The sequence below is a fragment of the Phaenicophaeus curvirostris genome, chromosome 19 (genome assembly GCF_032191515.1).
Source record: "Phaenicophaeus curvirostris isolate KB17595 chromosome 19, BPBGC_Pcur_1.0, whole genome shotgun sequence".
NCBI lineage: Eukaryota > Metazoa > Chordata > Aves > Cuculiformes > Cuculidae > Phaenicophaeus > Phaenicophaeus curvirostris.
In genome coordinates this window covers 13,446,160-13,472,814 of record NC_091410.1, presented here as the reverse complement: position 1 = coordinate 13,472,814, position 26,655 = coordinate 13,446,160, and the positions used below count along the sequence as shown (strand labels likewise).

The window sequence follows — 26,655 nt, the reverse complement described above, 5'->3', positions numbered from 1 at the left end:
ATTTTACCCTATACAAAGAAAATCTATAAAGAAAGGGTTTCTTTCACGGCAGGAGTGATGACTGGACTATATGTCTTGCACGAAAATGCATGCATACACACAAAAAGACTACTACTACGAGGTAATTAATAGCCAAAACTCCAATTCCTCTCCTTAAATAATCCATCAGGGCAGATGTCATTACTCACTTTCAGTTTGGATTATTAGCTTAGACAAGTTCCTTGGCTCTAAGCAGCTGCTAATTCTTCTATTGGATGTCTTCATGCTTCAAATCTACTCCTCTAGGACACAGATACCATCAGAACGTCTATTGCCAAAGGTGACAAGAACTGCTAAGATATTGCGTGAAGACTAGCCTGTCAAGGTGTAAGATAAGATAAACGTCTTGAATATACCAATGCATAAACTCAGCAGCACCAACACGCAGCAGTCTTGCTGTCTGGAACTTAGAACTACCCTGAATAATCCTTCAAAGTCAGGATTTACAAGCTTACTCACAGACCATTGTTTCAACTGGTTTTATACTTGGCTTGTCAAGAACATGATAAACCATTTCCTGTATGTACCAGCACCTGTACTTGGAATTCCTTCCTTAGCTTGTAGGTTACCTAAGAAAAGAAAGATTCCTAATACTAGCTGTACCTTTTAATTCCAAATCCCAAATTTTTGATGATACATCTAAGGTCCTGCACAGGATGATGGTTTGTGCATCACTTGTAAATATACAGATCCAGCTCTGATGCACCTTCCTGACCACACTTGACAACCCTGCACCCTCACCTGCAAGGCCTGAGCCCCGGTTACTGTAGTGAGAGACTCTGCATGTTAGTTTTCCTAAGAGAAACTAGGAACAACATGAAAGCAATTTCTTTCCTGGAGAACAGCCGTGGTCTTTGGATGATGTATTGACAAAAACCTTTTTATGCTTCACACCGATGTGACATTTATTGTTTGTGTACATTAAATCTTTGGACTGGACTGAAAAAAAAACAACCCCAAAAAAATCTTCCCCAAACACAACATTAATTCCAGTGAAAAAATATTTAATAAAAGCTAAGATTGCTAAATTACACTTACCTGGAACAAAGCTTCCCTGGACCACCTCCTTGTAAGCCCACCAGCCTTCATGGATTTTTGGTGAATTTTGTTGAGCTAGAAAGAAATAATCAAAGAAACCATAAAATTAAAGCAAGGCATGGGAAGTATTTAATTACATGATCTCTGGAAACTCTAAACGGCATCATCTTCTACAGAAGAGCCACTCTTCAAGTTCCCAAGTAACGTTTATTCAATTTATTGAATTATGCTAAGCATCTGTACCTTAGTGCACCTCGTCCCTGTTTCTCACATAGTAAAATATATAAAGCTTCTGAAAAATGGATCACTACACTTAAAAATTCAGGTAGAAAATGAGAATCTATGGCACTATTGATGTTTCTGTGCCAACTATAAATTCAATATGGAAGAAAAATGCAAAGAAAAGGAGTGTGCTCATATGTGGGAGCCAATATCTGAGTCCAAGGTGGTGGATGGAAAAGCAGTTTCTCCCCTTCCCTGCCCAAGTTCTCCAATAATACCTCAGTTTGAATGGAAAGAAGTAACAAAGTAAACCACAGGCAATAGCTGTGTCCATAACTGCTTCTTTCACTGAGCTACAGAAAGCTCAGCTACTTTGTGCATCATTAACTTAAATTTTAGGTTGGTTTTGTTTTATAAGATACTTTCAATCTCTTACGCTAGGTCCAAGAATTTTTTAACACAAATATGCAGCTACGGAAGACACTGGATTTAGCAGCTTTTGCTGCAGTTTCATTTCTAGATCACATATTATACACAAAAGACACAATTACCCTGGGAACAGTTCCAGCAATATAATAAAAATTATTGTTGTCATTAAAAATTACAAAGAGGATGTGACATTCAGACTAAAAAGGATATGAGGCAAGGACCATTACATACTGTTCCATCAGTAACAAAACAATATTTATGATTTAACTCACTGTAAATTGCAGAAACAAAAGTAAAAGCTGAAGTTAATTGCACATACTGACAGAAGGACCAACACTCTGCTTCACCAGAGATCCAGACACACGAGTGGAACAGGGCATGTGTGGATGCAGATTTCTCTGTGCTGTACCTACGTTCATTCCATTAATTAAACAGTGACACGTTAAACTGGAAGGGCTGTTCCACTGTGCAGTCTTTATAGTTTGCAGATGATGTTGCCTTCATTATTTTAGTTTTTATATCATTGCCTAGAGAATTCAAACTGCGTATGGCTTTGTCGTGCTGGACTGCACTATGCAAACATTTGGAAAATAGCAAATCCCAACCCAATATTTTGGATCTCGACACTGGTTTATTCAGGTTGCTGTTATGCCTCTACGCTCTGCAACAGAAGATTGCAGGATGCTTCAGCAAGAGGCAGGGATACTACTGAATCCCAACAAAGCACATAAATCGTTCTTCTATGTAAAATTTCCCAGAGAATCACATTCCATTGACGTGCATCTTGCAGTAATACACACAGCAAATACTGGTTCAGCCAACCAGAGGCACCTGCAATTGAAAAGTGGGCAAAAAAAGTATACATGTAGGTAGAGGCAAAGTAAAACTTCAAGAAGGTGGATATTTTTGAATGCAATTGCTTATGGTAAGCATTCATAGGAACATATGCAATCAAAAAATGTATTCCTTTTGCCCACACTGTGGCCAATCTACATGATACATGCCAGGTCCTGAACTAAAATATAAGCCATTATTCAGAGTTTAAATTAAAATCTAGAAGAGGCCAGCTCTACTTCGGTGTGGTGTCCCAACACTTAGTTACTAAAGTAATTCCCAAAGGAATATCAGCAAAACTAAGGGGTTTCTTGTCATATTTTTTTAAAGCCTGCTGCATTAGGATGGAACAGACTGCATGAGATGGGCTAGAAAATTAGATTATCAAAGCTTCGTACTAAATAATTGGATGTCTGTGCAACTGCTTCAGCTATCAGAAAAAAGCATGACCTGGTATCACTCTGCACATTCCACAGACATCAGATCCTTATCTCAATACCGATGAAACACATGTACAATAAGCAAATAAGATGTCGCACCACAGCCATATTAAATATCTAGGACAGGGCAAGAGCAATGCTGGGAGTCCTACTGATTTACAGAAAACAGAAGCCACTGAGGAAATCCAGAGGCAAGGCAAGTGGTTGTTGTGAGGGAGCAGCGAGGGAGACAATCCCCAGTGCCAAGCTCTTCTTTGAACCCTGAAACCTCAATGTTTTATACCAGTTCAGGCAAAACATCCTGCCAAATAGTGCAGAGAGTGACTGAACACAGCTTTCCACTCTGCCGTGCATATGAAATCTAGCTCGGTGCCAGAGATTTACTCTGATGGATCCTACAGGGATTTTGCTTAGAAAGGAAAAAGATTTATAAAGCTTTCATTTCTCCGGACGCAGAAGGAGGGGGTCTGGTAAGGCCAGGGAGGAAAGTCTGTCTTCCAAAAACTTCTGTTAAACTATCACTCCAATCCATGTTATACAAGTGAGCAAAAGCTCTTACTAAAGAGAAGAAAGCTATTCTCTATTTTTGAAACATAATCAGACCCATACCTGGGTTAGTAATGGAACAAGGGAATATAAAATTAGAATAAACAGGCATATGGACCATCCTTGCTGGGAACCCTATCTGGGACACTTACACCTGATGCACTCACAGCACAGGGTCTCTACGATTGGTGTATCAATGCCCATCTGACAGCAGGGCGCTGTGCCTGGGTAAACAGGTTCAACCGTATGGCTCAGAACTGTTGCCAAGGAGAAGGATTCTTCGTATGTGCCACCTCATGCCACTGAAAACAGCAAAATTCTCTCAGCATCCTTCTTATTTCAGTTAAATTAAACTATCGTACCTCTCATTGCAATTCTCCCACTTCAGGACCGTAAAAAGAGATACGTGTGCATGCTCTGATACTTCTGTGTCCCTACCAGAATGCTGCAGCTCCTCCATGGCAGCTCCTTCTCTTGTCACATAAGATACTGAGGAGGCAAAAGGTCTAGTAAGCAATTCTGTATTCCTAAAGAGGGTTAAATATTTTTTAAAAACCTGACACATCAGAGACTTCTGCTTCAACATTTACTTCTGAGAAATATTGTAGTTTCTGCAAGGCACCAAGATAAGCAGGGCCAGCTGAGCAGACACTTTGCTGTGAGGAGCAGATGACCTGCACAAGTAGCTCTGCAGCAGCAATGTCAGCACCAGCACTGTATTCTGCCATCAGGAGGGCAAGTCCTAAATGCCAAGTCTGTCCCACGTGCAAGAGGATATTGAATGACCTCCATTTGCTAACACGTTTGCTCCCTTGGTACCGAAATCACTTGTATCTGAGATTAGAAGCTCTGCTGATATAACACCATTATGTCAGATCTCTCTCAACACAGCTGCTGTAGAGGAGACAGGATATTTATTTGGAGCCGACATGACATGTGTTGCTTTCCTTTTGGCAGATTATTGTAGTAGGTATGTCTCATTTTGGAGCATAAAATTACAGGCTAAGTTCTGCAAGATATTGTGCATTTCTGTTTCCTTGTACTTCCACGTGCAGAGAAGCAGCATTGTAGAGGAGCATAAAGACATACAGTGAATGCAAACAGCAAAAGATGCTAACGCCCCATAAAGTCATCAGTTAAGTCTGTCTAGCTTACAGGTTAAGATGAGTAGGATAATGTTTCAAAGAGAAGCTGTCAGTCAGTCAGTAGGGCTGTTTTCAAGTCATCAGATAACATTGTACCAGATACCAAGTACTGTAAGGCAGATGCTCAAATATCTGCATATAATTTGCAGTAAAAAGAGGTCTTCAACCTGTTGGACTAATGCTGACATACTATAAAATGCTGTAATTAATACAAAATATCCCCTGTAAACATGCTTATTTGAAACATCTAGACAAGTAATTCTACAGTTACTTGTTTACTTTCCATACTTAAATAACAGATAAAAAGGGTTCTGTCTGATGCCATCACTTATGTCATTCACATCTGAGCGTAAGCCTAGAGTAGAATCCTGCCAGATCAGAATTTGCCATCCACTTTCCTGCCATTTCACACAGCTGAAAAATGCTAGACTCTGGGGAATGAAGCTTACAGCTGTTAGAAACAGAATCTTTTTTGATATGAATGTTATTGATCTGAGCTCTTCTGATTGCTGTATTAATCACCCTGCATGCTTATCCTCACTCAGCTTACATGCTAAGTCTTGCCAGCGATAACCTGGTTCATATTGCCTTGGCGTTAAGCACATGATAACGTTTTTATCACTATTACCTCTCCTGCATAGTTATGAGATTAAAAAGAAAACCAGCTGCAACTATGAGCCATATAGTTCTGTAATAAACGTAGAACAAAGCATTAATTCATTGCTAATACTTTGATATGAAACTCACAGAGAAATGGCATCATAGTTACTACAAGATAAACTAATCCTCAAATCTGCTACTACAGTGGTGAGCAGTGAGAATGAAAGGTACATTTATGAGGTATTAGCATGTGGTGTGATCACTGATGTACACCCTTTGTGTCCCACAGACTGCTGGTTTCGTAGGCCTTTTTCTCATGTGTCTCCCAGCCCTCAGAAGATGTTGCTTAGCTCTGTAATGCTATTTAACTCAGAGTCCTACAGTTCCCTCTGAGTGGCTCCATCACTCTCAAGGCATCTTCTTCAGTCACTGACAAGTAATCTGAAAAAGTTGTGCCTTATGGCAGAAATTAAAACTAGAGAAATTTCCTGTAGTGTTTCAGAATATCTTATGTTTTAATTAGCCCTACAGAGAGCAGTGCAGGGTGGCTAAAAAAAAGAGAAAAAGCTTTAAGAAAATGTTTAATCTTTTTTTTGCTGAACTCCATTTCCAGAATCTTATTTAAAATAGTTTTATTTACTACATTTTATATGGATGTTTTGCACACCGATATACCCAAGGCTGAGATGCCTAAACTTTGGAGGGAACACAGACTTACTCAAACTGAAAAATCAGCTTCAACACCTTCAGTCACACAAGCACCAGCTTCTGGCTCACACCAACAAATGCCTCTTAAAGCAAATGGAATACACGTGTAGAAAGTGGACCTGGCAGCAGGGGAACTAAGCAGATGCAATTAGCTGAAGATTCAGCCCTCTATAATTAATGTTCAGTTTGTTTAAAACAAGTCTGTACATAATTGTAGCTATTATTTTATGCAGCCTTTTTATATTAAAAGAACCTAACACCACACACTTTAGGCACTATATAAAGCATCATTTATAAGTGAGTAGTTACAGGACAAGAAAGGTTAGCCTGCTTATGAATATTACAGCTTACATGGCATGCGTCGCCATTCGATGAGGGAGGAAAAAAACACAAAGGATTATAAAGGAATCAATAAATAAAATGCTTTCATCGGCTGTGCCAGAATTCTATCTTTTTTGATAATGTTTTGCTCAGAAAACATGCAAATGCTCTTTCATTAAGTTAATACTTTCCAATTCCATAAATCCTTCTTCTACCATCCCCATGTGTAAAAGCTCTCGCTGCTGCTGTGAATTCCAAACAGTATTCAACACAAGCAAAACAGACGTGACCTGTTTTTATCACATCAGAGGGCAAAAGTAAGACACTGTCATGGGAACTCCGGGCAGCCTAGTTTAATATGAAAGGATGCTGAAAGTTCTACCTACAAATTACTGTCATGTAGGCATGCCAGCCTCCGTTTCCTCAGACCCCATACAAATCTATGGGATTCATATTGCTTTTGAATGAGGTACAGTTCTTTTCCTTCTCTGGCACGAGTCAAAATTACATCAAAGCTGAGCTACTGCAAGAAATCAAAGCAATTAAATTAACGCAGGAGAAAAATACATAGCTGTATCGCAGCAATTACAGCCTAATACTGATAGCAAACGGTGTGGGAAATTCAAAGGGTAACACCAGAGACTCAGCACCTTTCATTTCAAGCATTGATGCCATGCTTAGGGTCTCATGTGTCCTCAACCACATGAATGCAATTTGGCTGTCTCGGTGGTTTCCAGAGTCTCTGACAGGAGCGTCAGCACACACAGCAGCCTACTCAGTGTTGTGTTAGATGGGGAGCTTCCTCTCCAATGAGTTGTTTAATCATGTCTAGATAAAAAGTCCTGAAGAGCTCTCTAAAATAATGCAGTAAGAAGAAGCAAGATACCTTGTGATATTAACTTTAGAATAGCTCTTACTTCATATCGCGCTGAATGCTCTCCACTCCCATTAATTTCACTGCGGTTTGGGGAGACTCAGCAACTTCAAAGAAATGGCCTCAATATCCTTGAGCCTTTAAAGTTCAATATATTATTAATGCTAAATTAATAAGGCTTCCTTTAAAAGGAAACCACTAAGTTCCTTCCTCAGAAGCACATATGATACTGACTTCTCATCAGGTTTCTGACCCTAGTCGCTCTCTGTGCTCTCTAAATGGAAAGCCACCCATCAGTAATGCTACAAACAGCCAGGGACTGTCCTGTTAGCTGCCACAGGCAGACCGTTTTTTTTTCTCTTCCCAAATCTTTGGCTCCAGGAAAGAGAAATTAATTCTTCATCAGCCTTCCCATGAGGGAGCTGTGCCCAGAATTTAAGTATTCAGCACTGCTAAGGCAAACTCAAGGGGAAAAAATAAAGGTCTTCCAATTAACCTCAAGACTAATGGCATGGCATCAATATTAGGTGCTTGAGCCTACAAAATACACAGCGGCCTCAAACCCCACAGAATTCTACAGCACATGAAAACTTTTGGTCTAGAATGTGATATGGAAACATTCTAATGAGCTACATCATATCCAAAGAATTCACAATGCTTAAGCAATACCAGTATGAGTATTTTCGACAATCTTAACAAAGGCACGTACCCTTTGAGGGGAAGAAGGCTGCCTTCAGCCTCCCTTGGAAACTCAGCAGAAATATGAACAACAATCTGCAGTCCTTGCACATACGTTACTCAAACTTCAGCCAACACCAAATGATGCACTTTCCTGACACAGGAAGAGTCATTTTCTCTAGCTCACACAGCTAGATATAAGCAATTGCAACAAACACCACAAAGCCATTCGAAAGCTAATGGCAAAGGGGAGGTAAAATTATTTTGATTATACTGAATTGGATTCAGAGACCCAGATTTCTGGTCATCCTGGGGTTGACAGTAAGGGCATTAATCCAGATGATCTCACAGCTCACTGGACTACCTAAATCCTCAGCACTTAAACATTATGTCCTGGCGCTTTCTGAGATCACAAAGTCAAAAAAACGTTTTTCTGGCCATATGATGACAGCTTTGCTAGTATCAAGAAGAAATCTAATGTCAGAGGACAAGCCAAGATATGGATCCATTTCAGGCAGGGACATACTGCAGAAAATTGAGCCCATCATAACATGGGTTTATTGCAATGGCTCTTCACCATCACCATTGCAGTGTATCAGTTTCTTAGCAATCACTGGCTCATAGTTACTAAACATTTCTTAAGAGAATAGTGGGAAAAAACCAGCTGTGTAGCTGATTTTCTGAATTCGTAAGTGACAGCCTTTCTTCCAGTAAGCAGCAGTACTTTCAGTGGTGCTAACAAGAGTGTGATGTATTTTTCAGCATAAAGTATTGTTTCAGACCAAAGCAGATCTTGACTTGCTCAAAATAATGTTTCTACTCACGCAGATTTTCAAAAGAGCCCTGTTTATGCATATTCCCATTCCTATACATGGCAAGTACAGAAGAATCTTAAATAGCAATGAACTCATTAAATTCCCTTTAAACTGTCAGAAAGGGTTAGGATCACCAGGTTTGTTTCTGTGTGCTACTAAGAAGGGAGATGCCATGGGTTACCAAAAATTCCCAGGTCCATGTTAACAATACAGGGGTTTTATATACAACTCCTGCACTCATCTTTCTGGAAAGATTGTGGAAAATAAATTTATATTACTGGAGGTAAGAAAAAGGACTAAAGAAGGATATTTGCTTCTGAGAGAGTTCGGGCAAGTTAGAGCAACAACAAATGATTCTTAGAGTCCCCAAAACACAAGCAGAGACTTTGGAACTGCATCATAAAAAACTGTCCGAGGTTACAAAGTGCCATTATACTTACCCAGTACATCATTAATGAACTCAAAATCACGTATTAAAACAAAGTGAGAAGCTCAGAATCCCATTAGTATTAAACTGGTCACAAGATAAACATGGGCATTATGTGTCACCAGATTAACTTAAAAGAAAATAGACTATCAGATTTATTGATATCTCAATCCACTTACATCTCTGTAACCCAAATGAGGAAGAATCAATAAAATGGATGCTTATATTTTACTACTACCTGTTTCCCCTAAGTAACCATCCACGTTAAGGTGAAAGGTTATCTAAACCTGGAAAAAGTGAAGAAAAGCAGTTTATTTGTTCTAAGATCAGAGATGGGAAATAATTGCAAAGAAGTTGAACTGCAGTGGAGTAAGTGAAGAGCAGCAAGAGGCAAAAATCATTGTGGTCAGATCAGCTACCAGGATAAGACAAGGCAGATAAGAAAAGAGCATGTCTTAGTCATCTCATTTGCCAGCTATGTTGTAGCATATCAACATTCCAACTCATTAATTGCTGCTTAGGTGCTACAGCAATGACAGCCATACGAATACCTGAACGCAGAGCTTTTATTGGTTTATTCTGGACTATTTTCAAGAGAAACTCCTAGAAATGCTACCAGCTGGGAAGCCTTGTTTGCTTACCCCGCTTGTCAGGTAAAGATGAGGAAGAAGTTGGGGTTTTTTTTTTATTTTGTCATGCTCCCAATCCTGACAAGAGACAAATTGCTCTCCACATCTCTTCCCACCATTTTTGCTTTCCTGCAGTTCTGTGGAATATCCCTCAGAGATTACTTCTATCATCCATCTGCCCACAGCTGTGTTTATGCACTGATCCTGGGAGAAGTCATACCCTTCCCCCTCTCTGTACAGATTCCTGAGGCAGCCGTGCTATTCTGTCATCCCTGTCCCAACCAACAATATTCCTGGCTAGAACTGGTGCAACTCTGTCTGCCTTGGGTGACTGCAGAGAGCAGATTATTGTTCTGAACCCTAATAGATTTCCTGGCTTCTCGGTCCTCACAAAGGTGTCCCCTGTTCATCCTTCTCAGCCACTTCTTTAGCCATTAACCAAAAGTAGTGATATGCTTCTTTCCACTCTCTGATTTTGAAGTTAAGATGGAATGCATTTCACACTGGCTGTGATGCCTGTACCCGCTTCATTTTGCTGATCTAGAATTTTAATCACTTTCTAAATTATTGATGCAGAAATCCCAGGTAGGAAAAAAACCACCTCTGTTTGGGTATCTTGTTCCTAGCTTGCTCTCCCTCTCTTTGAGAGATGAGACTTTGGATACAGATAAAAGAAGAGTAAAAATACCCACCAAAGCTAAGTATTTAAAAAACTTATTTAGTTCAAGGGAACTGTATAGAGAAATAAGCAACTGCAAAGATATCATCAGGGATTTCCTAGCTTTCCTTCTTTTCATCTGTGTGGTTCTGTTTCTTCCAAGTCAAAGCCAGAGAAGTTTCAGTCTCATACTCCTGCCTGTAGTGAGAGTGAAGAATTTTTTTATGTGTGTGAGGGCAAAACCAATTCAGGACTGAAATGGAAGCTGCAGAGTTTAAATGCGTGTGCTTCCCTCCTTATCAGCCCAGTGTATCGAAAGCAGATGCCCAGTAGTTTGCAGTGTCCTTTGCAAACCACACAGCACTGCACCTGCTACCCAGGTTTTGAAGCCTTCATTTCTACCCACGGGAAACGAAGCTCTGTGCCAGAAGATGCCAATTCATTTTATGTTAGTCAGATTGATCCCAACCCTTCCACACATGCTTGGAGCTGATCCAGCCACATACCTAAAAGGAATCGTGTGTTTTCTTAGATCCTTATGGTACTGTGTATGTGTCATCTGTTTGTTTTTTTCCCAATACAACTTTGTGCAGCAATATGTTGATAAAACTACTCTTATTTATTCTTGCACTGTTTGTAGCACCAAAAAGTTGTAGAGGTCACATGCCAGAAACAGTACAAAATGCAAAATCTTTCTGTATTCAAGAACTAGAGGGACCTAATTATTTAGCTGGAGAAGAGTTTAACCATGGCTACCCCTGCTTCAAACTATTCTACTGATCTTCAGCCCTTAGACCAAATCCCTTCTGTGTATGTCTCCATTTTGCAAAGTTTGACCATGTCCTGCCTTCACCTCCTGGTTCTCAAATTCAAACATGTTTATGTTCTTCTTATTGGACCATCATCGTACATTAGGGGCTCGATTCTATAGCTCTTAGTAATGGAAGTAGTCCGTGTAACTCAAAGAGATTTCCTGTACAAATGAAGATTAATAAGATTTAATGAGACTGGCGCAGCACTCTGTGGAACATAACATTCTGATAAATGGTGCTCTCATAGCAGCTGATGCTAGACGCATCCTAAAACATTTATACTGACAGGAATTAGTCCAGTGACTTCAAATACGCACTGAATATGGTTCCAGTACAAACATGAGGGTTTTTTTGTGGCCTATCTGTATCATGGTTGGACTCGATGATCCAGTGGGTCTCTTCCAACCTGGTGATTCTATGATTCTATGATTCTATGGTCTTTCATTTCAAGCAAGGATTTCTTTAGCTTCATTTCCCCTCCTGCAACCCAAGGTAGATATGAAGGATGTGGCACTGGACTTGTACTGTTGCCACAGAGCTCGGCTGCTTTGGTACAGGGCCACGCCATCCGCAGGTTCACCCTATGGTGCTAATATTTACTTTACAAACACCTGCAATTTCTTTTCATTATTCTCTGCCATTAGACGGCAGCCTGAGTGTGTGGGCGGCATCAGGACAGCAAACAAAACAACCTCTGATATTAAGGAAGTAAGTAAGATCTGTTTACACCGCAAAACCCAGAAGCCTACTCAAACAAAAATAATGGATTTTGGGTTCATGCTTTCTTAAAATATGCTTTTCTTCAAAGGCAATCCAATAATTCTTAATATTTATCCTAGCAGTGCTAGGGAAATATTTATTCTAAAAGGCTTTGTAGGAATAATAGCAGATTGGATTTGAGTTGCAGGGAGATCTACGCATTTCCCTCTCCTCTACCTCAGAGATAGCTCACAGTAAAAGAAAATATCTTCTCCTTTGTGTGGTATTTAATTAGTACAATTACAAAACTTTTTGGTGAATTTGGCACAAGTAAAATGAAACTGGCGTGACTGGCATTTAGAAAACTATATCTTTTCCACTTAAGGACATCAACATTTTCTTTTGTTTAATTCCTTTGGAAGCTATTCTACATAAGGGAATGAAAAAAAAATGTGTATGGTTTTGTGAACCATCAAGCTACATTACTGAGTATTAAAACAAACAAAACCCCAGAGACTAAGCATTCTAGGCTGGAAATTAAGTCAACAATCTAAAAGTGATCACTAATCACTCTTCATCACACATCTGCAAACAATTTTCAGTACACAATTATAGATTTGTCAAATGAGAGGCTAAGTACACATTAAGATGTCAGACATTAACCACTCTGTTCTATTAAACACAGTGATAATCCACAGATAACCCTGCTGTAATTTGAGTGTCAAGGTGATCCAGAAGCTTAGCAAATTTCAACTGACACTGGCCTGTTTCGTTGGGACAGTTATCACCCTGAACAGGCTTTTTGTATTTAAGCTGCTGCTTCATCATCTGCCACCCACTACCCTTCTCCCTGGCACTGTTCCCCAAAGAAGCCAAAGTCTTGTCTGCAAACGCAGAGGCTCCATCAGTTCACGTGAAGTCGGTCAACAAAAACTTGAACAGTACTAGTCAGGTTAGTTCCACAACTATAAACACAGTTTCAACCATAAATCAACATAAATGAGGTCACAATCCACTTACAATGCTAAGACACATATTCATCTTGGGTTTAAGTAATGTAATAAAAACCTGACCTAATTTATATTATTTCAACTTTGAGTAACAGTCACTGTAACTGACTATACCTCACATAAATATGTGTTAAGAACGATACAAGATTTGGATGTGAAAGCCTCAGGACCCTCAAGGCATCTTTTTCACTGCTTTAGAGTCGTATCTGGGCAGTTATCTCTCTGGAGTTCAGTGCAGAGACCTACTATTCTGACTCAGCAGTGAGCTGTGAGTCATCAGGCTTTGACCTACCCAGAGAGGGTTCTACACACCGAGCAGCAGCCACATCTCTGTATTCCTGTGTAACAATTAGTGGAAAACATTTTGAGATATTTGAGTAAGAGGTCATGTAGAAATACAAAATACTGTTTAAATAAATTACACTTCTCTACGCTTTGAATTAAGAACCACAGTCACTCTTAATTGATTAGAACGTGACAGGTTTTACTGACATCCTACACATGCTTGTATCCCTTTATAGAAGACTAATATAGAAATTCTTTAATGTGTGTCCCATGCATTAGAAAAGCTGGATGGTCCATGATCATCACTACATAGATTGAGAAGCACTTTAGAGGCTGGATGAAGCCAGCCCCCTCATTACATACGGCCCACAGTCACACTGGCGTTATTTATTTGGAACATGACCAAAATAGGATTCATTTTAATGTTTGCTCTTTCCCCTCAAAAAGATATCAAAAAGACCTGTCTGGCCTTTAGGAAGGAGAAGGTTTCCAAACTCCAGTCTAAGCCACAGTGGATAAGAGGATGCTGTCATTACAAAGCGATGATATCTCTGGGCATTGCTGCCTTCTGTACAGACTGCAAAGGCAGACTTTTTAAGGATTTGGTCTTCTTTTTCCTCCACTGCAGTCTGGTCAAATTGCACAATGACTCCAACATAACAGGATCTGAACCCCAGCCTGCACCTAGCAATTATCTAAGAACCTAATGGCTCCTAGGTTGGACAGGTCAGTAGAAATGCAGGTAGGGCCAGTGAGTAAATAGAAAGCTGAGTATAAGGACTGGTTTTGTTTTATGCATTCCTTAAGATGACTATTTGACTACTTTTTTTCCTCAACCTAACACTTGGGACTGTGAGATAGAGAGAAAGGGCTGCTGTTTAGACCCTCCGTACAGAGTAAAACCCTTGAAGGCTCATTAATTGAAGCCAACCAGGCAGTGTCGTGAAAGGCCACTTCACTCTACCAGCACTTCAAGGTAGATGAGTCATGGATTTTTAGCACACAATTCAGCCTCCCAAAATGTTTGATTCCTGAACATTCCGGGAGATGTCATGTCCCTTTTCTACGAATCTGCAAACGAATGCCAGAGTCAGAGAGAGATTCTCTACCTTTTATTAGCCAGTTTGTAGCCCCAGTTTACAACTTCTGTCACACTGAGGCTTGCAGAGGATTTGAGACACACAAAACATTTCTCCTATTGACCTGTTTTTGCTGTAGCTGCTCAGCACTTCTGCAAATCAGGCCTCAGGAGAAACAAGAAACATGTAATTAGTGACCACCCTTGAAAAGTTTGATTAAAGTCTGTTGCCACGCAACACAAATTCTGGCAGAGACAGTGATCAAATTCTATTCTCTAGAGAAGCCTTAAATTCCTTTGTTACTATCTTTTCCTACGATCCCTTCCTTTATTCACTGTGTCCCACAATGTCTACAATAGAACGAGCACATGCTAAATCAGTCTATACCCCCACAACCCTTGCACAGGCAATCGTACTTCTGGTATCTCTAAAGTGTCAAGATAACTTTAGGTTCTAAGCATGTATGAATTTCTCACTTGCCTCTTCCCGACTCTTAGTTTTTAATAAAACTAAAAAAAAATAAAAATAAAAAATCCACCAAATGGCATAATTCTTGTACCTACCAAAGTGATTACAAGGTTAGGTCTTTCCTCTCTTCTCCCCACACCTAACTGGCGCTCAGACCTAATTTCCTCCTCTTGTTCTCTGCCTCCACCGTTCCACAGCACCTCGCTCAGGCGCAATCTCCTCCGCACCGTCTGCTCCTCTTCCCACCCCAGCACCTAGCACAGCTGCCCTTACCCAGCCAGCCAGTCCCTGTTACAGCAGATGCCAAAATCCAGCCCAAAGCACTTCATTTGATAAAGACATCCGCTTTGCAACTTGTTTCAAGCTTATCAAGGAAATCTGTTTCTCTCAGATGCTGACTCCATTTTTATCACACTTATATCTGCAAATATATCCATGTGCGTGATGTGATATACATCTGTGTTCAAATGTGCATAATATTTGCAACCGTAATAAATGTGAATGTAATTTATATGAAAGAGCAACAGCAGATCAAATCAAGCTAGCTGGGAAGAATGCAGTAGATGAGACATGAGTGTTTCTTTTAAAAGTGGGTTACTGAAGAGCTTCTGGGAGTAGGAGAGGGGTTATGCCCAGGGTAGTGAGTGCCTGGACTGGCAGTTGCAGCAGCTAAAAAGAAAGCTGAAATGGGCAGGCACTGCACCCCCTAAAGACAGAACCAGGGACCACGGCTGTTGAGCTAAGCCCCTGCTCTTTAGCAAAGGTCCTGAAAGAAAGAAATCCCAATGGGAGAAGGCTGCAAAGCAGCGGTTAAGCTCTAAGCTCCTGGTGGCCACTAGCAGTCAATCTGCTTTCAAGTCAGTGGTCTCTGATACGGCCTTTCCTTCAGCTTCTTCCATTGGGATATTCACATGTTAGTTCAGACAGATTTTGTTTAAATGTCTTCAACAACACAAAAGTGCTGAGCACCTAAAGATGATGAGAGATCCACACTGTCATCCACATCATAACTAATCAACTCTATGGGATGGCTCAAGTTAATCAGAAACATGTTTAAAAAAACTTTTTTGCAGCTGATAAAATAATGAAAATGAAGTCCAAGTCCCAGGTTCAAATGATGTATAAATTCCATCCTGTAAATAACAAGCTGAACGTTCTCTTGGGAGCGGTGGGAAATAAAACCGTTGCCCTTCTTCACAACAGCTATGTTAGGTAAGGCACAAGGGAAAGGAGGCCACATAAAACACTTGTAATATTTCAGAATCACCAGAGTTTAACCTGGGAAGGCTTTTACTGGAATGCTTCCAACTCTGCCCGCTCTTTGTTACAAAGCAGATTTTATTCCACAGCTGAAGACCTTCAAAATAACAAAACCATGCAAAGGAAAAACAGATTGACTTTTTGGCAGGAAGTCAATGTGCAAATACTAATGAAATAATCTCAGTAAGCAGTCAGACTCCTCGAAGGTCAACAGCTACAAAGTGAAGAACTTTAGAGCATTTAAGTTATTAACAATTTTGTCTTCAAAGATTCTGACAGCTTCTGTGCTCTGAGTGAAGGGTTTAAGAAAAATCAAGATTTGGTGACTAAGCAGTCAAGCCCTCTGTATCTTTATCTCCACGGTTCTTCTGCCTTGTTCCTATGGAAGTTACCAACCTGATTCCTATTTGTTTAGTACCAGAACCAAAAGCAATTAGCACAGTGGACTGTCATCAATGCTCTTTCTCATTTGCCTCTCAAAAAGTGCAGTATGCAACACCCAGTCTCAGTGCTGTCTTTCATAGCCAGCATCCTCCCTGTTAGCCTACATGCTCCTTCTTTTATCTGTTCCTCTGCTCTTCTTTTATTCCACCACTCACAATTAAATACGCTTTACTAGTCTACTCTGGTCCTTTTCCTCTCCTAACTCAGAACTAAAGAACAGGTGCAAGCAATGACAGAGGATGAGGAGAAGGAAATTATTCTCAGGAAAGAAACTGAATGTCCTCAAACTGCCTGAGCTTCGAAATATATTAGGCGAAAGTCACTTGCTATCCCTGCAGTCCAGATTTGGTAGAGTGAAAGTCAGTGGTAAAACCTTCAGCAGTTTTAATGGGATTAGAAGCAAGACTCCAAACAGACTTAGCACAGCTTAGGTCTTCCAGCTACTCAGTGAAGCAGCTTCCGTTCACATTTGTACTACTTTAAAATATGGAGTGATGGTAATTTACTGTCTTGCACCAAAACGACATAGAATCAGTCCTACTGACAAATGTAATATCAATGGCATGTTGATAATTAACACAATGACATATTTTCATACTTAGGGACACCGCTTCTATGAATTGTACATGAAAACATTTTGTCCCACTCTTGATTGTATTACTTTTCATTTTCTTATGCTGAGAACCTAAAAAAAAAAATCTCTTTTCTTGATGCTACCTTAGATGGCCCCTTCATTGTGCAAATCTCCACGAGTGTAACATTTGCCTTCTGTTAATCACAAGGGAAAAATGTACATGTAGGGTACGCAATCTTCTTGCCTATGCCCAGAAAACTGTACTGGATAGATTTAAACTGGGTTTACTAGGTTCATTTTAGCCTCTTCCAAATGAACAATCTTAATTAATACAAACCAGGTTAAGTTCATCTTATGAGTGCTAATACAGCTTTTTGTAGCCCTTTATTGAAACAGATTTATTTTAAATCACTTTTTATTCAGAGTTTGCTTTTAGGACATGAAATATCCCTAGCCAACAGAAAAATCATAAGCACAAATATAAAGTACTAGGGGAGATTACTGAATTTCCACTCCTCACTGCGCCCATTAGACCAGCTCAAGCACAGAAGGGCTAAAGTGTTTCTTTCTGTAAAAACAGTAGGGGTAGATCTCATTTCCTCTTAATGTACTATCCACTTTTTAGCTTCTTTATCCCTAACACAGGTCAACTATGAAAGAAATGTGAACAAAATCCTAACTTTCCATGAACCATGGAATCAATGACAACTTAACCTTTCTGATCCAACACTTTACTAAAGAAAAGAGAAGCTTAAGAGAAACAAGATGGCACCACCCTATTTCTGGCTATATTGATGTGTTTGGGATTGCCAGTCAGATCCCATCAGTTCCAAATCAGGGTAATAAAAAAGCTGAAATGAGAATTCTTATCTGCTAGTTGGATTTCTGCATCTCTCACCAACAATTTCAGACATTCAGAAAAGAATTCCACGCTGGCACAACACCCTTTTGACTCACACATCAAAGCACTGCCTCTTCAGACAAAGATATGTTCAAGTTGAGAAAGCCTAAAAGTAGCATCTATATATCTCATCTATTTAAAGAGTGTCACCACTGCAGACAGGACAGAAAGAGAGCTAAGCTAAGTGATCTCAAGGAAAAGCAAAGGTACCTCAGGTGACAGATGTAAATGGAGGTGGGAACTTCTTACAGATATACATATTTAATGTCCAGCATTAAGGCACTTACATAAAAGGGAAGACCTGTTGACTCTGACACTACCAAAGAGCAAACACAGCGAGTCTGAAAGAAACACAGGCATTGTAGCCAATCTGTGAGAAAGCGGCGCATCCCTCAACATTGCTAAATTAGAAATATTTCACCAATGTATTTGTAACTCTACTGCTTATAGCACTCAAACCGCAATGATAGTGAAAACCACTCACGAATAGCACAGTACGTTCCAGGCTTCTAGGTCTTACTGCAGTATCATGGTCTGTTTCCCAATATCTTTGCAGTCCTCGGAGAGGTGTAGATGCAGATTTAATGAGCAGTGCATACCATCTGTTAATATTGCCTTTAAGAGCAACTAAGAAAAAAAGCAGCAATACCAAGAGTGCAAGAGATGACAGAAGCTTTAAAAAACTGGACCATCAATATTAGGGTTCTGTATGTATGATTGCTGTAAAACACCACCACCACCCCCTAAATGAGCAGACTACATGTTTATTCTGCAACTGTTAAAATATTTAAGTCTGTTTTAAACCATTAGAACCATGTAATAAACGTTCAGGTTAACAGGGCTTGTAGACATATTGCTTCTGATCTAACGCCAAACTCACCAAAATGATGCATCCCAGGACCTGATCCTGCAATACTCATGCTTTGGGGTAGCTCTTTTCTCTAACCAAATAGATCTTTTGAGTTATGTTGACTTCCATCATTACAGGACCTAGCTGTTTGTTTACACTTAAGCCTAGCAGGTAACAAGTGCTATCATTCTAATAAAGTAATATTGCCCTTGATTATGGGATTATAACTAACTACTTCGGATGCTAGTGAGGGGACAGTCAAGCCCCTGGTCCCTGAAGTGTCTAGAGAGAGCAAGCCAAGCCTGACAGCACAATATATTTTCTGCATCCAGCTAGGGCAATTCAACCCAACCCTGTGAAGCCATTCAGTAGACATGCACAAATACATTTCAGGGACACAGAGAAACTACCCAGTGTCTCTCCACTCAACAAGTGTTTCCCTTGTTTGCAGTTAGGGAGCACTGCTCAGTGCGTAGCTGAAGATCAGGGTGCTGTTCTCCACCCTGCTGTGGACCTCTAATTTGGACCCAGCTCTAAATCACTCGCAGCAGCAACACATGGTTGTACCTTCAGAGCCTTTCTATGAAGCCGCAAACATGAGGTCCCTTATGTTGCGACTTTAATTAGCATCTAGTATCCACAAATTAGTCTTCTGTAGAACATGATGCCAGGACAAGCCTCGTGTTTAGCTGGTATAAGGTATTTCTATCATAAATAAGACAGAGGTCACTTTTCCCTTTTCAGTTTCCCAGTAACTGTTCTCATTGATCTGTTCACCTCACTAAGTGTGACTGATGTCTTCATTTAGATGAACGGATTTCCTTTAGGATAAGGACTGTATTTCCTAACAGCTGGCAGGACAACTTCATCTTTTTCATCCAGACATATACATTTCAGTCATATATTAATATTTTCTTCTTCCTTTGAGAAGCTTTGAGAAATTGCCAACAATCCATTTAAATGCTTTGGGTTTACTTCCACAGTCCCAGTTTTATTTAAACACAATATTAAATCTGGAGGGAAGGAAATAAGTGGAAGACTATAGTTTGCATGAGAAGTTATCTTTGGCCTACTTTATCCTACATAGCTTTGTGACAAGAACAGATGTAAAAGCTCTTTGCAGTTCTTAATCAAGACATACTATTCCTGAGATAACCAGAAGGCAAAAGAATAAGCCAAGTCACCAGGGTTCAGAAACAGAGATGGTTGCATGAAATAAAGGGTTTATTTTAATCACTAGAATTCCCTGGCAGAGTTGTAAGTCAATTATCAAGTTAAAGCCACATTACTTTGCTGAATGTTAGTGTAAACATGTAGAACACACTTGTAGTAATTTAGTAATCATAAAATTCTATGACATACTGACCTTTTAAATCAGAAATCTATTATTTTAATGGGTTATGACTTTGTACAAATTACAAAAACAGCTTACTCCCAAATAGGTTAATGCAAGTGCAGTTAAAATGCAGAATACCTCCTATGACTTTTCCACATCTTCTGCAGTGAACATGAAAGCAAAAAAAAAAAAAAACTGCTTGTTTTCAGCACGTAATGATAAGAATCAAAAATCCATTCAGAGCAAAACACAACTGGATGACAATTAAAACACATTCCCTAGTACAGAGGTAGTCAGACTACAGTTTGAACAAGCACCAAACCCTAGTTGCTTAAAGCTAGGCTGTTGTCATTTTTTATTCGACCAAACCCAATTTCTAATTCTGTACATCACGTAGACATAGCGCATGTCTACACCAAAGGGGCAGGGACCAGGTATTCAACTCCTTTCATCAAAGGGAATATTTTTAAAAGACTGTATTCTACAATCTTCTAGACCTCAAACTCCTTTTTTTTTTTAATTACACTTTTAGAAGGGAATATTACACAAAATGACAAACACCTAGATGCCAAAGCAATTCCAATTTGCAACCTTAAGCACAGGTGTGGTAAATAGGGCCCAAAACTGCATAGGTGAGGGGCTCCAAAGCCCTCTTGTGCAGCCTAAAGCCATCCACTCAGATTAACCCTCCCCAGAACTCTCCAGTCACAATCACAGATTGATTTCTTCCACATGATATTCCCTCTTCCCTTAACTCTTTTCTCTCTCATGCAGTACTGATGGAGGCCTGTTCATGCACCTTGTTTGCAGGTGCTTGTGCTATAAAATAGTATAAATAAAAAAGTATGAAGTTATCTTCCATTCAAGAGAAACCAAGATCACTGTCTTAAAGAGCAATAAATAACAGGATACTGCTAACACTGAACATCAAGAAAGATAGTTAAAACAATTACAAATCCATATCTCTCAGTAACGCAACAATCTATAGGTTCTATCAGTTTAAAAGATCTAGGAACAGGGGTTTAGTGGATTAGTTACAACAGACCATTAATCTCTGCAGCCTCAATTTTAATCCAGCAATGACCAAAGTGATTGAAAATCATTCTGGCCACATGACTGATAAAGCTCCTAAGCAGAGTTCTCTCACATACCTGAATCCTAGCAGCAGAGGTCACAGTATGTTTTAAATGGGACTATTTACCAAGAGGCCTCTGCTTAATACTTAACTAAACTCAACACCAACATTCCTGGCAGAGCAGTTCCACTGCATATCACCTCTGTGAAATAACAGCTGATCTGAAAATTTTATTTTACACTTTATTTCGGCCTCTATTAGCAAAGCTTGCTTTTTTCTCTGTCACCGTGCCCAAGCCAAACTTGTCTAAAGGAAATACTTCTTCGTTTCTATATAAGATTTTAAAGAAACATGTAGGAATTGATGACTGTCAAGTCATCAATACAAGGTTTTGTATTATTCACATATTATACCACTGCTACTCCTTGCTTCAGCAAAGCTCTTAAGCACATCCTTCATCTAAGTTGTTTTGCACAATTACATATTAAGACTCCAATATAATGAAATACACGTGTCTTTTAAGTTTTGCACTTTGCTGAATCTGGGCATTGATGCGTCACAGTAAAATCTAAAGAGGATGACTAAGTTTTTAGCTTGCAACTATGAAAACATGCTACCTGATAGGAATAAGTCCTATTATTTATTACTGTATTTTGCATCCTGCTCCACAGTGACTAAAATACCTGACTCCAGAGCAAAGGCACAATTACAGACTGGCAAAGATGCATTGTTAACAACTTGGAGAGAGTGCCAGGGGGCTACTGAAATGAAAATTATGCATCGGCACACAATTTGAAATCCCACTTGAAATTACTAACTGCCACACAGCACCCTCAGGATCATCTGGGCAAATGAGAGGAGACTGTGGAGTCCTTGTAGATTTCTTGTTTTCCAGCAGGCAGAAAAACATACTGTAACAATAAGATACTGCTTATAAATATTAATGTGAGTAAATAACTGAAAAAAAAAAGGTGAAGCCAGGTGAATATACTGGAAAATAGAAAGTGGGAATTGCAGACATCATGGGTGAAATTTCACCCCCCAAAATAAATTCACATCTGTGCACACAACATATCCAACAAGAGCATCAGCAAATGAAGGAACCTGTCAGTCTGTGTAGAGGGCACATTTCAAAGGGAAAATTTAGGGCCCAAACCTCTGGTGCCCTTAACTTTCCATTGTTCCCTAGACCCATGCCAATGGGTGAAAAACATGATGCACTTCGAGGAAAATATTTGCTATTCCAAGTCCCAATAAAAGGGTAAAGAGGCCAACTGAATGAATGTTAATGATTTAAGCAGAATTTAAATAACACGCGTTTATGGAGGAACATTGTGTGGGTCTGAATTTTACCTCAGTATCTCACTAACTCCTGGAAACCAATTTAAGTTAAACTCTAACTGATATAATTCTTAAATATACCTCACGATAACTTAATTGTGAAGAGAAAAACACCTTATAACGCACAGGCAGGGAGGGCAGGAGAGGTCCAGCCCCTGAGAGGACCCTCCATTCCATGATCTTTCCCTCCTGAGGGAGCCACAGCAGTTTATAGGCTGAGGATAAATCAAGCTGAAGCAAACAGCACAGAGCCAAGGGTCTAGAGGCAAGGGAGCAGAAATGCCCACGAACTCGCTGCTCAGCTGGGCTTCAAGTTCTAGGGCTTTAAAACCAGACGCGCTGTGTTTCTTGGGGCCAGACTGCCAGGTTTCATTACCCACTGAATTCGTTAGCGTGCCCAGCTGCAGCCGTGCCCCCGTCAGTCAGAAATCAAAAGGCAGCGGCAGCACGTAGCTCACAGAAACCGGGCTCTGGAAGATGGTTCTAGGAGGTGGCAAGGGCAGGCAGCGCCACACGGGCTGTCACCTCGCTGCTGGGCACAGCCTCTCAGTGCCTCGACATGGTGCAGGGAGAGCCACAGCCTGCCACCCCCCGCCATCTGTGAGGAGGGAGCGCGGTCAGGCTGGTTCGTTTGTCCAGTGAGCACAGCAGGCTGAGGCGAGGAGCTGAGGGCCCGCGGCTGAGGGCAGGCAGGGGGCTGAGGTTAAGGGCAGCTCAGAGCTGCGGGGGCACCAGACGTGGCGTCTCACAGGTCTCCCCACAGCCTGACCCGAGGCTTCTTGGCTGTGCAGGACCAGAGCTGACACAGGCAAAGCAGCCGGACCCTGAGGGTGAAGGACGGGGCTGCAGAGCCTGTGGGCACCATGTAGTCGTTGTGCTCCCCCATCTCAGTGAGGAGATTCACTGCCTTAGCAAGGAGGTTCAGGGCCATACTCTGGCCAGAAAGAAGGTGTAGGAGTAATCCTGGTGTGCAAAGCAGAAACGAGGGTGAAATGGGCTGTACTTAAACTGCTGATGGGTGACCTTAGACTTAGATTGGATCTTAGGGAGAAATGTTTTGCAGTGAGGGTGGGGAGGCCCTGGCCCAGGCTGCCCAGAGCAGGGGTGGCTGCCCCATCCCTGGAGGGGTTCAAGGCCAGGCTGGATGGGGCTGGGAGCCCCTGACCCAGGGGAGGGGTCCCTGCCCGTGGCACTGGATGGGCAGGCACCAGGTACTCCTTCCATCACAGGCAATGTTTTTTAAAAGAATATATTTTACGTTTTCCCAGAACTCAAAATCAAATTCTTCTTCTTTTTTTCTCACACTCGTAGAAGGAAGCATTTCACAAAATTACAGGCACCTGAAAGCCAAAGCAATCTGCACAGGTGTGTTAAATAGGGCCAAATGAGAAGAGCTTTGCCTTAGTGTTTCAGTCAAAAAGGAAGAGAAACAAAGATGAATTTCAGTGGTAGTTTGGAACGGTTTTCAGGGAGCATGTGGTGTTGGCTGCGCTTTCACAGATGGAGAAACCGAGGTAAAGTCTTTTAAGTTTTTTATACCAATACAGAATGGTTTGGGTTGGAAGGGACCTTAGAGCCTGTCCTGTTCCAACCCGCTGCAGGGACACCTTCCCTGGGATTAGGTTGCTCCAAGCCCCATCCAGCCTGGCCTTGAACGCCTTCAGGGATGGAGCATCCACGGCAGATTTCAGTATCATGCTAAAAAGTACATTCTAATTAGTTATTTTAGAATTACAGCTGCTGTGGTATTTTTCTGACAATATTATTAGAAATGATGAAACTATGAAGCATTTAGGTTTAATATTAATATTACTACAGAAATACAAGTGTAACAGATCCATGAATCTAAACCAGAAATATTTTCATATGGAAAAAACACATCAAACGATGAAAGCATTTCTTTTCTTTACCTGTGACCATTGCTTTCAGTATGCTATGTATGTGGGAACTATCACCTTCATTTTTCAAGATGAATAAAAGAAAATCAAATATTTTAGGGCTGTAATTCTGGACAGGCTGTACCTGGCACTCAACAGCAGAGACACCTGCCACCAGAAGCTCTTCTCATTGTTAAGCTTTAGGTTTTTGCAATTCGTAAGGCCTAAATCTCGTTAACGCTGAAGCCATTTATAACATCCTTGGGGTTCCAAGTTCTTTTAAGGTGGGTGTAAATATAGGTTTCCTTATGTCTTCTTATCAAACTGCCAACTGCTAGGCATTGCAGGAAAATGTTTCCCATATTGACAAGTAAAAATTTACACTTATGGGGTCCTACATGCCTATGAGGCACCCAATACTTGCCTACATCACCGGAAAGGCTACTACGCTGCACAGAATATAGGTCTAAAATTTTGCAGTCCTTTATTCTTATGGCAATAATAATGTGCCACATTATCTTCAAGAAATTCTATTGAAAGACCCTTGGCAGTTTTTCTACCCATCAATGGTTAAACTGGGAATAAAATATTTTACTACTCTGAATTCAACTGTAAACAGGTTGGGCTGTAAGTTCTCCTAAATGCTAGATTATTATCCTTTTTGGGTATTTATTTCCTATCTATTTACCATTAATGTTTCAATTTATCTGTCACAATGGATTCTTTTTTACTGATATTCTCTACTATACGGACAGGTCCTTTTCCACTTTCTGATAGCATTACAAAGGAAATACAGTGACGCTATACAGTGCTGCCTCTAAACAAGTCACTTTAAATTTCATTCCTATTTTCTGTTCCTTCCAACGTGATATATAGTTAAGGTAAAACCAAGATAGGAACAAAGTAACACTTATCACAGTATGTCAGTGTTGTCCATAACTAACTGTCATCTAGTTTTGTCTGCAGCTTGAGCTGGTAATGAGATAATGATAAGAGTTTTATATAGTCTTCCATTAACAGCCCAGATGGGCCAATCATCCTCTTCAGTCTTTGCAGTGTTAAGTTAAACCATAAACAATCAGTAACGACAAAAAAACTGCTCCCTTTTCAGCTAAATCACAACCTTTCAACCAAATAAGAAAGCAATATTTGGGCTAATAGCAACAAGTAAGCAAAGCTGCCTTTTGGAGTGAGCGGAATTCCTTGTTCATTAGCACACAAGGAATATTCATCATGAAAATGGAAAGCTATTTCAATCCTTGCTGAATTTAAAATCTAGCTGGTTTAACTTAAAGATTGAAAACATTTTCAAGATCGTCAAGGGCAAAACTTCTTTAAAACCTCAGTGGTATCTTCAAGAATGCCCTCAATTTGAGAATGGTCATTTGAGTTGGGGTTTTATTCCTGTTTTGAATGAGTTTGTCTTGGAGGCTTGGTACCTAGTCCAGTTGTGTTAACAGTAAGGCAACACAACAAGACGAAGAGGCCCTCTGAAAACTGGGCATCTTCCTCAGCGAGATCTGGAAAAGAACAGTTTCTTTCCATCAGTTTGTTGGATGGAAAATAGCTCAGCATAATATGTGCAAAACTATTCCTAAACATTCTCTTCTACTACTTTTACATAAGCCAAAAATGTGTGTGTTGTTTTTGCACTTTAATGCCTATCTGGTCACGCTCTAGCTGTAAAACTGACAATAAAAATAGAATGGTGAAAAATACACGATGTGGGGGGGGGGGAAAAAGTAAAGCAGACATTTATAGGAGACTACAAGGCTATTTCCATAGAACTTTAAAGCAGAAACATCTTCACACCTTTGAAAAAGGCAGCAACATCTCTGAAGTGAGAAAGCATTCATGCACTAAGGAACTGAGAGTCTTTGGATCCAACATATGGCCTCCATCCCGTGTTTGAGTGTGAGCAGGAGGATTGACTCCAGTGGATTTTTAGTAACATCAACAAACTCCCTGCAGGCACAAAGGTTTGCCCACACACATGAAGCTGTGGAGATCGGTCAAAGCAGGAAAGAACACCATAATGGACTGGATGCCAAAAGTTCTTAGTTGCCAGATGCACCAGGCTGCATGTTTTACCTTCCTGAATGCCTAGTGACTACTTTCTCTCATCAATATATATACATATATAATGTGTATATGTATATATACATATATAACATCTGTGTTATGAATAATCCCTTCCCTAGGATATTACATTTCTTACTTAAAAGTGCCAGAAAAAGCTAT

The 26,655-nt window shown here is 40.3% G+C and overlaps 1 protein-coding gene across 1 annotated transcript in view; it reads right to left on the bottom strand.

Moving 5' to 3' along the window:
* CA10 (carbonic anhydrase 10) overlaps positions 1-26,655 on the bottom strand; it is a 143,095-nt gene that overhangs the window by 111,743 nt on the left and 4,697 nt on the right. Inside the window, exon 2 of the mRNA XM_069872692.1 lies at positions 1,078-1,152. Within this exon, the coding sequence (XP_069728793.1) occupies positions 1,078-1,152 (75 nt within the window). The remainder of the gene's footprint in view (positions 1-1,077; positions 1,153-26,655) is intronic.